Source organism: Schistocerca nitens, chromosome 2 (genome assembly GCF_023898315.1).
Source record: "Schistocerca nitens isolate TAMUIC-IGC-003100 chromosome 2, iqSchNite1.1, whole genome shotgun sequence".
NCBI lineage: Eukaryota > Metazoa > Arthropoda > Insecta > Orthoptera > Acrididae > Schistocerca > Schistocerca nitens.
In genome coordinates, this window is record NC_064615.1 from 612,989,981 (window position 1) to 613,007,791 (window position 17,811).

The 17,811-nt window shown below is 40.6% G+C and overlaps 2 protein-coding genes across 6 annotated transcripts in view; both read right to left on the minus strand.

Annotated features, from left to right (window-relative positions):
- LOC126236700 (brachyurin-like) overlaps nucleotides 1-17,811 on the minus strand; it is a 245,556-nt gene that overhangs the window by 220,494 nt on the left and 7,251 nt on the right. The window lies entirely within an intron of this gene.
- Nucleotides 1-17,811, minus strand: part of LOC126236697 (brachyurin-like) — a 173,885-nt gene that overhangs the window by 31,890 nt on the left and 124,184 nt on the right. Inside the window, exon 4 of one of the 5 annotated variants that reach the window (XM_049946206.1) lies at nucleotides 7,994-8,139. The exons of the other annotated variants lie outside the window; for them this stretch is intronic. Within the exon in view, the coding sequence (XP_049802163.1) occupies nucleotides 7,994-8,139 (146 nt within the window). The remainder of the gene's footprint in view (nucleotides 1-7,993; nucleotides 8,140-17,811) is intronic. 5 annotated transcript variants of the gene reach the window in all.

Here is a 17,811-nt window from a genome sequence, read left to right on the forward strand (position 1 = left end):
AACTGAACAGTTGCTTCTATTTGCCAGACCATAACAAAACATCGTGTCTGCCATTCCCTGTGTGTAGAAATTAGCTTACATTGTGATGGCAAGTGCGAAAATAAAACTTTTTTTTCTTTTTTCTTAGTCATAAGTCTTCTGACTGGTTTGATGCTGCCCGCCTCGAATTCCTCTCCTGTCCCAAACTCTTCATCTCAGCGTAGCACCTGCAAACTACGTTCTCAATTATTTGCTGGATGTTTCTAATCTCTGTCTTCCTCTACAGTTTTTGCCCTCTACAGCTTCCTCTAGTACCATGGAAGTCATTCCCAGATGTCTTAACAGATGTCCTATCATCCTACCCCTTCTCCTTGCCAGTATTTTCCACATATTCCATTCCTCTCCGAGTCTGCGCAGAATCTCTTCATTCCTCATTTCATCGGTCCACCTAATTACCAACATTCGTCGGTAGCATCACATCTCAAATGCTTCGATTTTCTTCTGTTCCAGTTTTCCTATAGCCCATGTTTCACTACCACACAATACTGTGCTCCAAATTTACATTCTCACTAATTTCTTCCTAAAAGTAAGGTTAATGTTAGACACTAGCAGACTTCTGTTGGCCAGGAATGCGCTTTTCGCCATTGTAAATCTGTTTTGATGTTCTCCTTGCTCCATCCGTCATGGGCTGTTTTGCTGCCTAGATAGCAGAATTCCTTTACCTCATCTACTTCGTGACCATCAATCCTCACGTTAAGTTTCTTGCAGTTCTTATTTATGTTACTTTCTTCGATTTACTCGCAATCCATATTCTGTAGTTATTAGACTGTCATTCCATTCAGCAGATCATGTAATTCTTCTTCACTTTCACTCAGGGTTACAATGTCATTAGCGAATCGTATCACTGATATCTTTTCACCTTGAATTTCAGTTCCACTCCTGAACCTTTTTTTCATTTCCATAATTGATTCTTCGATGTATAGATTGAACAGTAGGAGCGAAAGACTACATCCCTGTGATACATTTTTAATGCGAGCACTTCGTTCTTGGTCATCAATTCTTATTATTCGTTCTAGGCTGTTGTACATGTTGTACATGACCCTATTTTTCTCAGAATTTCGAACATCTTGCCCCGTTTGACACAGCTGAAAGCTTTTTACAGATCGACAAATGCTTTCAACGTTTCTTGATTTTTCTTTAGTCTTGCTTTCATGATCAACTGCAACGTCAGAACTGCCTCTCTGATGCCTTTATCTTTCCTAAACCCAAACTGATCGTCATCTAACACATCCTCAGGTTTTATCACCGACACGTAAGTCGTCCCATATGATAATATACAGAATCATGGAAAAGAAAATTAAAGGTAAAATTGCAATATAATAAAAGTATTTGACAGTCTAATCACAACACAGCGTGTTTCCTGCAGAACTAATTTATGCTCTGCACTTACCCAGCACTCTGAATACCATTTACAGTAACAAAACTAACAAATGTTTACTGCACGCTGTATCCATGGACAGTAACAATGGAGTGTGTCCTCATTTGTTCACTGCGTTCTGTACATTATTCGTAGTAAGAAAGAGCTTGCAATACAAGAGATGTGTTTCACACTGGCGAAGAAAAGCAAATGGTCACAGCTCTTAAGGTACGCATTTTGGAGCCTGTATTTAGTGGACTTTCTGTCTTGTTTTCGTTCATATACCACCTTTCAAAATATTTTTAACACCCCATATATCCTCTTTTCCAGTGAAATACAATTAGCGCATAATGCGTTATTTTGGCAATGTCATACAGTCCAGGATGTGAAGTTACGTCCTGATATGTTAATTTCCAAAGATTCACTATTCAACCCCCCACCCTGTAAACCAACCCCACCCCCCACAAATCCCTCCTCGTATGTTGACGTTAGTTGGAACACAAGCTCCGATATGTCAGAAAACCTGCAATGGCTTTGTCAGTGATTCATAACAGTCCCAAGTTAGCGTTTAATGATTCAAGGATTTGGGTTAGATCCTCGCTCCTCCCGAATCCCAGGCCATTGTCTCCATAGGAGGAACTTGCTCGTCCATTGCCTCCATATGAGAAACTTCCTCGCTGAAAGATGTGTGCACTAATCAACGTTCTTTGATGCCATTAGTGAAGTAAAAGTACCGCCAATAGCTTCTTCAGATCAGTAACCGGAGATTTGACGACTGGAACGCGTTAAAGTTTTTCGAACGTTATATTTATTGTTGCTTTTGTGGTCATGAGTCCAAAGATTACAATCAAGCTGAGAAACATAGAAGTAGATATCCTCGGTGTACAAAAACAGCTTAAATCACTTAATAAAGCCAAGGCCTCCTGTCCAAATTGTATACCAGTCAGGTTCCTTTCAGAGTATGCTGATGCAATAGCTCCATATTTAGAAACGATATACAACCACTGGCTCACGGAAAAATCCGTATCTGATGACTGGAAAATTGCTCAAGTCACACCAATACGAAAAAGGGGAAGTAGGAATAATCCACTGAATTACAGGACCATATCACTAACGTCGATTCGCAGTAGAGTTTTGGTACATATACTGTGTTCGAACATTGTGAAGTAGCTCGAAGAAATCGATTTACTGACATAAAGCACGGATTCAGAAAATATCGTTCTTGTGAAACACAACTAGCTCCTCATACTCATGAAGTAATGAGTGCTATCAACAGGGGATGTCAAATTGATTCCACATTTTTAGATTTCCAGATGGCTTCCGTCACCGTTCCTCACAAGCACTTCTAACCAAACTGCGTGCCTGTGGAATAATGCCTCTTGTGCGACTGGATTCGTGGTTTCCTGTAGTAATAGATGAAAAGTCGTCGAGTAAAACAGATGTAATATCCGGCTTTCATCAAGGAAGTGTTATAAGCCCTCTATTGTTCCTGATCTATGTTAACGACATAGGAAACAATCAGAGTAGCTGTCTAAAATTGTTTGCAGATGATGCTATCATTTACCGTCTTACAAAGTCATCAGATGACCAAAGCGATTTAGATAAGATATTAGTATGGTGCGAAGAGTATTGAAAGAAATCACCTAAATTTCGATTACGCAATAAGCCACACAAATCTGAAGCCTGTAAATTCAGTTAAATTCTTAGGGATTACAATTACAAATAACCTAAATTGGAACGATCACATAGATAATGTTGTGGGTAGAGCAAACCAAAGACTGCGATTCAATGGCAGAACACTTGGAGGGTGCAACAGGTCTACTAAAGAGACTGTTTACACCACGCTCGTCCACCTTATTCTGGAGTATGCTGTACGGTGTGGGATCCGCATCAGGTGGGACTGACGGATGACATCGGAAAACTTCAAAGAAGGGAAGCTCGATTTCTATTATCGCGAAATAGGGGAGGAAATGGCACAGACATGATTCGTGAATTTGAGTAGCAGTCATTATTTTTATCGTCCATCTTTCATTTCCATACGTGGGTGCACTCCATACAAATACTTGCACAAAAGACCTCCTCACACTTAAATCTGTACTCGATGTTAACAAATGTATCCTCTCTACTTCGACCATCATCAATTATTTTGCTGCCCAAATAGAAAAGTCATCTACTATTTTAAATGTGTTTAATTTCTTAATCTAATTCCCTCTGCACCACCCGATTTAATTTGACTACATTCCATTATCCTCGTTTTGCTTTTGTTGATCTTCATCTAGTATCCTACTTTCAAGACACTGCCCATTCCGTTCAACAGTCTTCCAGGTCCTTAGATGTCTCTGACAGAATTACAGTGTCGCCAGCAAATCTCAAAGTTTTTATTTCTTTTTCCTGGATTTTAATTCCCACTTGGTTTCCTTTACTGCTTGCTCAGTATACAGATTGAGTAACATGTGGGATAGGCTACAACCCAGTCTCACTCCCTTCTCAACCACTGCGTCCCTGTCGTGACTCTCGACTCTTTTAACTGGCATATGGTTCCTGTACGAATGGTAAACAGCCTTTCGCTCCCTGTAGTTTACCCCCGCCACCTTCAGAATTTGAAAGAGAGTATTCCAGGTAACATTGTCAAAAGCCTTTCATAAGTCTACAAATGCTAGAAACGTAGGTTTTCCTTTCCTTAATCTATCTTCTAAGATGAGTCGTAGGGTCAGTATTGCCTCACATGTTCCAGCATTTCTACGGAATCCAAACTGATTCTCCCTTCTACCAATTTTTCCATCTTTCTGTAAAGAATTTGTGTTAATATTTTGCAACCGTGACTTATTAATTTAATACGTAGCTCGGTAATTTCACACCCGTCAGCAACTCCTTTCTTTGGAATTTGAATTATTATATTTTTCTTGAAGTTTGATGGTATTTTGCCTGTCTCATACATTTTGCTCGCCATATGGAAGAGTTTTGCTATGGCTTGCTCTCCCGAGGCTATCAGTAGTGCCAACGGAATGTTGTCTGCTACTGTGGCTTTGTTTCGACCTGGGTCTTTCAGTGCTCTGTCAATTAGTTCACGCAGTATCATATCTCCCATCTCATCGCTATCTACGTCCTCTTCCATTTCTATAATATTGCCGTCACTTAAGGGGAGCCGGAACGATGCATTTCCTCCATGTTAATTTCAGCAAATAGAAGGAACATTTTTTCTAAAACCATTAAACAAATTGCTCTGAAATTTGGACTACATGTTTAGTGACTGTTTCTCTACAAAGTTATAATGCTATGTTAACAAATATTTATTGCTTTTTGTTTTACAATTTTTTTTAACAGGTGCTTATTTTTTTTCTCTAAAATCTTGCACTTTTTCTTCTATAACTCTTATATTATACAATATTTTTTACAATTTGATATAAAAATGAAGGAAAGGAAGCAAACAATATTGTTATAAATTTCATTGATATAGTGTTTGCAGTTTTTGAGAAAATGTTCCTCAAAGATGGAAATCTTAAAGTTACAGGAAATAGCTTCCAAAGTTTTTTAATACATTCCTGCCCCATATGATGGATTATCAGTATCCTCGTCTTTTTCCAGGGTTAATTTCCTTTCGCTGGTCTTTTCTTCCCTTTTGCTTCATGTTGTAGGGTTTTGTCTCTTCTTCCTGCACCTCTTAGTATATCTTCATCAATTAGGCGCATTGTGGAAATGGTGTTGTGCCCTGGTTGGAAACCTAAACGTGTCAGCACATCATATTTGATAATGTTTCCACATTGTATGTTGCCACTGCATCATACACTCCAAAATGCAATGTTTTTAACTGAACAAACACTCTTTTGGGAATCCAAATAGAAATTAAATTATTTATACTTTCATTTGGATTTTGTGTTTTCCCTTGCAAACACTTTTCCAATAATCTTGGCTTCGATAAATCTCTGAATATGGGCTTAATTGCATCAATTACAGCATTTGTCAAACTGTTTTTTTGGCATATTCCTTTCCTGATTGGTACTTACACCATGAGTCGTCACCTGTGGCGCACAGTGCATGTTGTGGGTGCTCATTTGTTGACGCAGTATGAAAAAATAATGCCCATACTGCTCTCCTCATATGCTCAATGCTTCTTGCATTTTGCCTAATAGCACACCCATAATACCTCTGCAATCTATAAATTGCTTCATCTGACAATCTTCCTCTTCCTCCAAGGGTCTTACCATCACTAAGCTTCTGGGATCCTAATGTCTGCTTTAGTTTGCACAAGCGAACCCCCATGCACTTCTACACATGTCCAGTGCACTCCTGTTATTTAATGTGAATTTCATTGCCATAAGGTTTGAGTTCCTCTACAGCTTTACATCCCTGAGAATCACCATCTCCTAGATAGTTAGTGTATCATACATTATACCTCTCCTGTGATCTGGAAAAATTTGCTTTCACTCTCTCTACTTCCATCGCACCACTTGTGCAATGAAAATTTGCTTCACAACTTTCACTATGTTCGTCCTTGCTATTGCCCTTACATCTACAATGTTTTGAGAGAATAGCAACGTCAATTACTTTGCAACTGTCTCCACTGGTAGCTGTCACAACTCCATTTAGAGATTTATGACCTCTGAATTGCCATGATCCATCTAAAGGAAGAGTTAAACCTCTACAATTCCTATTATCTGTCACAGCTTCTTCAACTGCTGTCTTCATTGCTGCTTGAGCAATATCTTCAGCAGAAGATTCCGCCAATTCATTATAAAATCCAAACTTGGTTGGTGGTTGTGGCAAGTTCATAATTCCACATAACTTTGTAACTGCAGCGCTGCCCTTGCCAATGCAATGCAAGCCATACACTTGCCTAACATTTATATCATACACCTTCTTTCCACTATTACCACTCCGAGGAATACTGTTAGAATTAGAAAACGAAACTTCTGCAGCACATTTCTTACATTTCAATAACTTTTTACTTGCCAAACCAATGTGTGAGGTTATTTTCAATTCCAGTCCTCTTTCTTTGCAAACTTGGCATAATTCGTTACGTTTCAAAATATTTGAGAGCAAGGAAATGTTAATTATTTCACTCACAACATTACTGTCACTTTTTTAGTTTTCAAAGTTTTCTTTGCAGTCACAAAGTTTCTTGCTGCAAGAAGTTCTGTCACATTCATTTGGAGTAGTATGAGCAGCATTTCCCTTCGAAACAACAAAATATATGTTCCTCCACTCATTGTGCCTTTTCTTAAACACTCGATTGCTGAAACGGGGCATATTGATATCCACAAACCAAATACGTAAAACAGGTACGAGCAAAATTCGTCAAATACGCAAAATTGAACAGCTAAACAACACGAAGCAAATTCCACAAGTCAACGCACACGGTATAGCATTTATGTTTAGTGATATGAACAGTCACTTGTCACAGAGATAAAGCCATACAACGATGGAAGACAAAACACTGTCTAATTCTGCAAAGATACCCTGCTCGCAGCCAGCGAGCGGCGCCGTCAGAGGTGAAACACCAAGTCGCTACAACTGTTTACGCGGCGCGTCAACTTTGCAGCGATAGAAAACACACTTAGAACTCACTTAGAAGGGTGAAACTTGATTTGTTTTATTCAGAAAATTCCAAATCATTTTATAATGATAAAACCAAGAAACGTCTCCGTTGTGTAGACCTTCTACATACTCCTTCCAACTTTCTGCTGTCCCTTCTTTACTTAGGACTTGTTTTCCATCTGATCTCTAGATATTAATATAGGTGGTTCTCTTTTCTCCAAAGGTCTCTTTAATTTTCCTGTATGCGGTATCTACCTTATGCCTTTGATATATGCTCCCACATTCTTAAACTTGTCCTCTAAGCATTGCTGCATATCCATTTTGCACTTCATGTCGATCTCATTTTTGAGGCGTTTGTGTTTCTTTTCGCCTGTTCATTTACTGAATTTTTATATTTTCTCCTTTCGTCAATTAAATTCAATATCTCTTCTGTTACCAAAGGTTCTCTACTAGCTCTCGTCTTTTTACCTACTTGATCCTCTGCTGCCTTCACTATTTAATCTCTCAGAGCTACCCATTCTTCTTTACTGTATTCCTTTCCCCTGTTCTTGTCGATCATTCCCTCATGCTTCCTCTGAACCTCCTTACAACCTCTGCTTCTTTCAGTTTATCTGGGTCCGATCTCCTTGAATTCCTACCTTTTGCAGTTTCTTCATTTTTAATTAACAGTTAATGACCAATAAATTGTGGTCAGAGTGCGCATCCGTCCCTGGGAATGTCTTACAATTGAAAACCTGGTTCCTAAATCTCTGTCTTACCATTACATAATCTGTCTGAACCCTTCCGGTGTCTACAGGTCTCTTCCACGTATACAGCCTTCTTTCACGATTCTTAAACCATGTGTTAACTATGATTCAATTATGCTCTGCGCAAAATTCTACCAGGCGGCTTCCTCTTTCACTCCTTACCCCAGTCCATATTCACCTACTACTATTCCTTCTCTTCCTTTTCCAGTCCGCCACGACTATTCTATTTATACAGTGTATACAGTGGTAAATTTTTAGATAGTGTTGAAAACTATGTGTCTATATGATAATGTATCCACATATGTGTTGGGCTTACTGTTCAGCGGGACGTTGGTACCCAGGAAGACGACGGCGATGTCGTATTCGGAGTGCACCGAGGCCGACCTGGTGACGATGGTCACGCGGCTAGGCTCAATAATGCTGAGACTGGTGAGTCCAAGCCTCACCTCCCACGTGCTGAACCTGTCGCAGAAAAAGAAGGTTGCAGCACAGGTTAGCGTTACGAAGTAAGAATATGCTGACTTAATAGTATTCAGGAGAATTTTCTTCCTTCTTCTTCTTTTAGACACCGTTAATCTATACTACTATAGGCTCTGCTGTACTCAAACTATGGCAATTTTACGTCTGTTTGACTTTTGTGGCCAGATACTCTTCCTGACGCCGAAGTCATATGTTACCTCAGGGAGGGAAGCCGTGTGCTCAACTTGTCTGTGGATCGTGTATTTTGTATCTTCACTGGGCGTGAAAACTCCGCGAACCGTCGCTGTCAGCACAAATGTAAACTGTACTAGCTGACGGTGGCTCGACTACATATCCGGGGAGCTGAACCACGGAAGAGGGAAAGGAAACTCGACATTCGAGTCGATCTACCGGGGATGCAAAGAGTCTGAACAATGCGTAGGGACAAGTGTAGAGAAATACACAAAACGTGACCAGCGCGAGGAACTGAACAACGAAGCACGCGGGAACAGAGCAAGGTGCGAGGTGAGGGCCCGAGCCAAGGAAGTGTAAATCAGCTTAAGAACGCAGCTCCGGTCTATCACTGCCGACAGGTAAACTCCTGGGTCAGTGACTCTGCCTATAGATGCTTTGAGCGCGCCTTCATTGGAAGCGTGGCGCACCATTCTGCAGTGAAACCCACGCCACATCTGCGTCCACCTCGACGTCCACAGGCGGGAATGTTAATTCCGTCACCCCTGAAAAGGCCACGGAGCGGCGGGAGGACGAGCAGGCTGGAGTAACGGATGGTCCGTCTGCATCAGTGGGGATGAGAACAAATCCAAGGGCGAGCGGCAAAAGGAAGGCACTTGTTCCAATTCCATGTAGTCCGAAGTGGGAGTCGCAGGATCAACACCACACTACCCTATTCTGTGCGTGAAAAGATGGCCAAGGAAACGGTGAGGGCGGTATGCAAGCTGTATCAATTTAGTCTATGGGTAGAAATATGCCATGACCGACACAGTCACCCTGCTGACACGTAAACCCATTTATGCGAAGCAAGAGCAGTTGAGGGCTATGTGGAGGGGGCGGGAAAAGGTGGAGGGGAGGCATCTCCCTAGGCACTTGGCCCGTCTTCAGAGCAGAGTGTGAGAGCAGAGCTACTGTACATTATGTTTGAGCAGTTTCTGCATCTGCTCGTGCTGCAGCTTTTGTTGCTGTTCCTGGAGGCGCAACTGCTCCTACTAGCACTGCAAAAATGCCATCTCCGTGATGGCTACCAATTAAAACTACAAAAGAAAGAAAAGGGAAAGCATCACATGCATAACAATATCCTACCCCACCACTTTTCCATCAGCACAGGGGTGACACCTCCGCAAAACCGCCACACTCGGCACAAATTGTTGCAAACTATACTAGCCGACTACAAATCCCGTGACCTGAAACCCAAGAAGAAGGAATGAAAATTCGACATGTGAGCTATCTGTCGGGGGAACAGAGTCTGAACACTGTGTATAGACAAGCGTGGAGGAAAACACAAAACGCGCGCTATAAATAGCACTGAAGATCTAAGTAAACGGAAATAGTGGAGTACATGTCCGAGGTAGTTGAAATCACTGTAAGAACTGACAGACGTGGCTTATCGCCACCGACAGGAAATAGATGGATTAGTGGATCTGTAAAATTGTGAACTTTGGATGATGTGTAACGCTGAAGCGCAATTTAATTGCACAGGCGGCAAGGGTAGTAAACAAGAGACATTTCGATACCAGGACATAAAGTCTTTGTGAATTTCATTCCGTGTACTCAATTGAATGGTAAATACGCTTCGCACACAAACACGAGAACATCATATCCACATGTCAGCATTTTAAAAGGGCTGATAGATGGGCTCAAAGAAGACGGTTGGAGTAATCGACGCATTGTTCGACATTTGAACAGGGGCGATGCTATTATTTGATGATGGTAACAGGAAATGGTGAACGACGACTGAGCTGCGTGCTAGGTGAGTAACCTTAATTAAGTCTGAAAGTTGTCGTAGTTTCCTGTGTTTAAGTACAGAAATTACAAATCTATACAGAATCTATAAATCTATAGTGCCATGTATTGTAATTATTATTGTGTCTCCCAGATTTTAGTTATGTCTGATTGTGTCGAAATCATTTAATTGTTCAAATGGTTCAAATGGCTCTGAGCACTATGGGACTTAACATCTTAGGTCATCAGTCCCCTAGAACTTAGAACTACTTAAACCTAACTAACCTAAGCACATCACACACATCCATGCCTGAGGCAGGATTCGAACCTGCGACCGTAGCAGTCACGCGGTTCCGGACTGAAGCGCCTAGAACCGACGGCCACCGCGGCCGGCATTTAATTGTCAATTTCTTGTTTGAGCTCTGCTTGTAGAACTAAAATGGGGTAAAAACTAAGTTCTGTTTAACTGCTATTGGCTGAATGACTGTGGGAAACCTGGATGAAAACTGTTGTCTCGCTTGACAAGAGCATTGTTGTTGTTCTGGTCTTCAGTCCTGAGACTGATTTGATGCAGCTCTCCATGCTACTCTATCCTGTGAAAGCTTCTTCATCTCCCAGTACCTACTGCAACCTACATCCGTCAGAATCTGCTTAGTGTATTCATGACTTGGTCTGCCTCTACGACTGTTGCCCTACACGCTGCCCTCAAATACTAAATTCGTGATTATCTGTCGTTATTTTCACCGCCTCTTTGATCACAGACTCTCAGATCCCTTTGGCACTGTACAGCACTATGACCTGTTCGAAGTTGTCATAAGGTGTGTCCATCATTGTTTTTCTGTTCTGCAAATTTCATCTAAAAGAACTATTTTTTTACGCTGCACCCAGTGCCACAAGATAATGCAGAGTGTTTGGTCTATCCACAACTAACATTGCAACGCCTAGTCGGTTTTAATGGACGGCACCATATTTTTAATTCTGCTATTATTAGGGAAAACACGGTTCGTTTACACCTCTAGATAGGCTTTTTTTCCGGAGGTATCGAGCAGGAGTTATAGTTCGGTAGTTCGATAGATAGCTGTTTCTCTCAGATACTCGACCTGTACATCAGGATGGGCAGCACGAAGCTTTAATTTGGCAAAGTCCTACAGCTCCAGAATTACTCTGTGGTGTGATAATTTGGAAATAAACCTTATATACGTTACCCCAAGTTCCACCCCCTCCCAAAAAGCGAGATACATAGAAACAAATACGAAGTAGGTAGACTAGACATCTCGTCTATGGCGATGTCGTCAGAATCTGAACACAAGCTTTGACGAGACAGTAAATGAGTGATGGCGTTTTCAAGGAACATTTTAGTTCCACAATTCACATGTAATGATTTAACGATAAAGACCAGACCCTTACTCCTGCCAAATTGCTGTCCACTGTCTCCGTATGAGGTACTTTCTCGTTCAGGGATGTGTCCAGCGCACAACATTCCTCGACTTCAGCAGTGGAGTAAAACATCTACCAGAAGCTTGTTCAAAATAGTAATGTGTTGATTTCAGTGGAGAGTTCTAGGAATTTGCTACAGTTTCTCGCACGTTCTTATACTGTGTCGAAAACGATTTGTTTTTATAAGTGAACTAGCGACACATCCCGGCTTCATGCGGTTATTTACGATGGACGAGTTGTCGGGGTTAGGGGTAATGCCGTCACCGCGCTTAGACCATTTCAGCAATGGACGCCAGGGAAGTTCTCAGAAGGCCAGAATGTTGTCTGTTCCGTAGTTAATGGCGTTTGGAGTGATTTCTCAGGTTAATGAAGGGAGAACACCATGGTTTAATTAAAATGTTTATAACCAATGCTAATAGAATATATATATATATATATATATATATATATATATATATATATATATATATATATATATATATGTGTGTGTGTGTGTGTGTGTGTTTGTGTGTGTGTGTGTGTATGTGTGTGTGATTGGATGTGGCTGGGCGGATTATGCCTTAAGGCGATAAATGAAGTAAAATAAAAGGAAGCTTGATCAAAGTACATGTGTAGCCCATAACAGCTGAAAGCTCGTTTACAGCTCCACTGAAGCAATCTAAGTAAACGAACCAAAGCTGCATTTGTGGCTGAAGTAGTTTTTTGGAAAAGTCTTACATTTAGCACAAAAAATTAAAAACCAGAGTTTTAGGATTCTCGTTTTTTTTTTTGCTATGCAATTGTTCTCAGACTATTTCAGGGAAACTACTCAGTAAAATTATTTGATTCGCCCGCATTTTATAGTCTTCCATCGTAGCTTGATGGTTAAGTGATTCTGTTTTCGTTATTCCCTATGTTTATTGTGATACTTTGAAGTCAAATAACTCACTGTTCGTTCTTCAAAGAATCTGCAGTGAACTGTAAGCGCGAATTGCGATTGCCAATCTGAGGTAAGCACAAACTGGCAGTTCGAACTGCTCTCATTTTTACTAAATGCGTCCCCGACTATCTATAGAAATATTCTAAAGGGTGTTACAAAAAGATGTGACCAAACTTTCAGGAAACATTCCTCACACACAAATAAATAAATGATGTTATGTGAACATGTGTCCGGAAACGTTTAATTAGCATGATAGAGCTCATTTTAGTTTCGTGAGTATGTACTGTACTTCCTCGATTCACCGCCAGTTGGCCCAATTGAAGGAAGGTAATTTTGACTTCGGTGCTTGTGTTGATATGCGACTCATTGCTCTACAGTACCATCATCAAGCACATCTGTACGTAGCATCAACAGGTTAGTGTTCATCACGAACGTGGTTTTGCAGTCAGTGCAATATTTACAAATGCGGAGTTGGCAGATGCCCATTTGATGTATGGATAAGCATGGGGCAATAGCCGTGGCGCGGTACGTTTGTATCGAGACAGATTTCCAGAACGAAAGTGTCCCGACAGGAAGACGTTCAAATCAATTGATCGGCATCTTAGGGAGCACGGAACATTCCAGCCTATGACTCGCGACTGGGGAAGACCTAGAACGACGAGGACACCTGCAATGGACGAGGCAATTCTTCGTGCAGTTGACGATAACCCTAATGTCAGCGTCAGACAAGTTGCTGCTGTACAAGGGAACGTTGACCACGTCACTGTATGGAGAGTGCTATGGGAGAACCAGTTGTTTCTGTACCATGTACAGCGTCTGCAGGCACTATCAGCAGCTGATTGGCCTCCACAGGTACATTTCTGCAAATGGTTCATGCAACAATGTGTCAATCCTCATTTCAGTGCAAATGTTCTCTTTACGGATGAGGCTTGTAACCTCCCCGCAGATAATAATGTTAAATAAGAATGCAAATTGGTGCCAAATGTAAACTCCCCACAAAATTGATAAATGATAATTGACCAAAAACCACACAATAATATTAATTAGATAATGAACCATGAACTGTATCTAACATCTCAACAGAAATAATTAAACCTGATAAATTTCATGAGGACAGCAGCGACCAATACGCTGACAGAAAAGCGTTCTGAAACTCTTCTACCGAATAGCATTGCCTCGCGATCGGTCTCATACGAGTTGCCGGTTCGCCTTCCAAAAAACTGCAAATAAATTCAAGTTTATGTGTTACGGGCCAAGTCGGTGGAAAAGCAGAGCTAAATTGTTGTATCCAATCCAGTGGGTGAATCTGTGTTCTGTCATTTTTAAATACTTTAAATTTTCTCATTGATAGAAAATGTTTGTAATCAAAATTATCGTCTCTGTATGACGGAACAGGTTCAGGATTGTATGGGAATCTTTTTGACTGTGACTGTTCGGAATCTAACTCACGTTCTCTCTGTAGATTACCTAAATTATACTGGCTGTGTGAGTGTGAGAAATGTTCGGAATTCGCCGTATGCTGTGACGTGTTATTGACTGAAATATTTTTTATCTCTGTTACCTCTTGCTGTAAACTTGACAATTTTCTACGTAATGTATTATTAGACGAATCTATCTCATTGATTGTCTGCTGTAAATTTTGGAATTCAGGTGTTTGGTTAAACAAAATCGGTGTAGTATCGTCTGATTTGCTGTCATTATTACTTTCGATAACATCAATACGACTGGCCAATTCATCATATTTTTCAGTCAGTATTTTTACCTGATCATCGTTTTTAGTGTCTGAAGCATTAATTTGTTTTTGTATTTTACGTGTGGTTTCACTCAATTTTTTAACGTCTGCTTTAATGACATCGGAATCCTGTGTTAGTTCTAATTGTTCGAGTCTGTCTGTCACTGTCTGAAAGTCTGCTGTGTGTGTGTCTGTTTTCGATTTAAGATCGGAAATTTCATCACATAATTCTGTGTTCAACTGTTTGATGGTATTAATTTCGTCGGACACTGTAGCAATATTGTTGTCTACGTATGTTTTTGCTTTCGCAAACAATTTACGTTTATCTTCCTGTCTCTGTGCGCTGATTGTTTCCATGACTTGTCGTTTTACTTTATTCTGTTCCTGTATAAATTTACGGAAACGCGTATCACTATTTTGTAGGTGATGATTAAAACGCCCGTCAATTTGACTGTTCTGTTGTTCGAATTTCGCGTCTATCTTTGCATCCATTGTACGCGAAAGTTCTGCTGTCATTACTTTAAACTCGTCGCGCAATTGTGTTGCTTTTTCAGAGCATTGTTTACCAACTGCACTAATTTCGTCTCTAAGTGATTCTGTTGCAGCTGTTTGCATATCCCTTAATTCTTGAGCAACAGATCTAATTTCTTCACTACTTTTTCTAGCACAAACCTCAATTTCCACACGTAATTGTTCCTTAGTATCGTGACACTGCGCGGCAACGGCTGTAATCTGTTCACTAAGCTGTCTGGAATTGTTGTCTAATTTTTATTAAGGTTGTCATGTGTTTCATTAAGTTGTTTGATCTGTTCACTAAGCTGTTTGGAATTGTTGTCTAATTTTTCATTAAGGTTGTCATATTTTTCACTCTGTTGTTTGTTATGTTCATTGATTTGTTTAAAATTTTCTCTATGTTCTAGCAATATTGCCATAATTTGATCCAAAGTAACATTACCTACTCTATTCTCTGTGCTGTGTGTTGGTGTATCTGTATTTGTCACGTTTTCTGTGACCATTTGGTCATTCTGTAATTTTTGAAAAGGTTCGCCAGTCGGATGTGCACTGTTATTCACTACACCGGAATTAAATAAATCTGTCGTACTCTGATTACACTGTTCATTTTCATTAGAAAAATCTGTCTGTTTGTCACGTAAATCCTGCAAACCGGGTGTGTCATGCTGGGCAGCGTTCATTGCAACAGAACGCCCCGCGTCATCAATTGTCGTAAATTAACAGAGGTCACAATTGAATTTATTTGCTCATTATTAGCAACAAAATCACTACCGGTAATCAGTACGCATTGATTGTCTGTAAATGGGGAACTGTCATTATTACACTGCGTGTCGCAAGTACTATCGCTCAAATTATTCGAACCGGCTATTTCATTCATTGTACATCGCAATGTACTGTTAACAGTTTTTCGCGGCATTTTTACACAAATCAGAATTATTCACAAATCAAACAAAGACAATACCAAATGCAACAAACACAAATACAACAGAGAGCAACAAATTGCCGATGATCTGTGGAAGAAAGAGTGACAAATTAGTAAAAAATGGGTTGCGCCAAATGCTAATTACATTTAAGTAAATAAGAGCAGATATATGACTACTTCTCAGAAGATTCACAAAGAAATACGATCCTGGTCCGGATGTCGCCAAGTGTAACCTCCCCGCAGATAATATTGTTGAATAAGAATGCAAATTGGTGCCAAATGTAAACTCCCCACAAAATTGATAAATGATAATTGACCAAAAACCACACAATAATATTAATTAGATAATGAACCATTAACCGTATCTAACATCTCAACAGAAATAATTAAACCTGATAAATTTCATAAGGACAGCAGCGCTGACCTTCGGCCCTGTATTCTGAATAAAAAAAGCAAAAATTCTTACCTCAATAAAAACCTGCATCTATATCTGCTCTTATCTATGGACACAGCTTCGTGCAATGCTGGCGTATATTTAATTTTGATTCTAGGAGGAAATGCATAGGAAATATTATTTGAATTGAAATGAATGTTTTTCTTTAAAAGAGTTACTTCATAAAAAAAATTATTATTGAGGCATTTTTTGAACAAATTAATTACAATTAACATACGTTACTAGATGTGCGCAATGCTGCTTCATTACCTTCTACAACAATACTCATCGTCCACCACAATCCTGACCAGAGTCGCAAGAAGAGCACGCCGCCGAAGCATGCCGACGTCTCCTACCGTATCCGACTGGCTACTACTGTCGACTGACTACTCCCTCTGCCGACTCGCGACACACTAGCACTGTCGTCTCGCGCGGTCAAGCGCAGACTAGCAACGATGAATAACTCTCTCGTCAGAGATTCTGTCATGCCTCGCCATCGCTGGTAATGAATACATACGTGTTTCAGGCTTCATTCCAACGTGATCACATTGTAAATTTTCACAATCAACATGTTTGAGCTGACGAGAATCCGCACGCAATTGTGCAATCACGCCATCAACACAGATTTTCTGTGAACGTTTGGGCGGGCATTGTTGTTGATGTCTTGATTGGGCACCATGTTCTTCCACCTACGCTCAATGGAGCACGTTATCATGATTTCATACGGGATGCTCTACCTGTGCTGCCAGAACATGTGCCTTTACAAGTACGACACAACATGTGGTTCATGCACGATGGAGCTCCTGCACATTTCAGTCAAACTGTTCGTACGCTTCTCAACAACAGATTCGGTGACCGATGGATTGGTAGAGGTGGACCAATTCCATGGCCTCCACGTTCTCCTGACCTCAACCCTCTTGACTTTCATTTATGGGGTCATTTGAAAGCTCTTGTCTACGCAACCCCGGTACCAAATGTAGAGACTCTTCGTGTTCGTATTGTGGACGGCTGTGATACAATACGCCATTCTCCAGCGCTGCATCAGCGCATCAGGGATTCCATGCGACGGAGGGTGGATGCATGTATCCTCGCTAACGGAGGACATTTTGAACATTTCCTGTAACAGAGTGTTTGAAGTCACGCTGGTACGTATGTTGCTGTGTGTTTCCATTCCATGATTAATGTGATTTGAAGAGAAGTAATAAAATGAGCTCTAACATATAAAGTAAGCGTTTCCGGACACATGTCCACATAATATATTTTCTTTCTTTGTGTGTGAGGAATGTTTCCTGAAAGTTTGGCCGTACCTTTTTGTAACACCCTGTATAATCATCTGCAAGGTTTTCTTAATCCTATTCCGTCCACTATGTTTAACAAATCAAGAAGATCATGCCCATGTCTGTTTCCTTCTATAAGACGCCGTCAATGTTTATGAACTTTTCAGTTGGTGCACTTTGGATTACATATGGCGATCCACAAAATGTAGCCAACATATCGTCAGAGACTTACATCCCTTTTTCTTTCACTTAATGCGTGAATTCACATCCACACTAAGTATTCTGCGCCAATCTTTCCGCATGGTGGCACATCAAAGAAAGCAGAACGCATGCACTCTGTTTGAGTGGAGTGCTTCGCACTTTTCAGAACTGTGCTTCCAAAGAGTTCTCCCATTCACCACTAGATGTCAATGACATTCAACATGCTTTTCACAGCACGGGTGGTGTTTAATTCGTCGTAGTTCAATAGGCTAACGCTGTAGATCG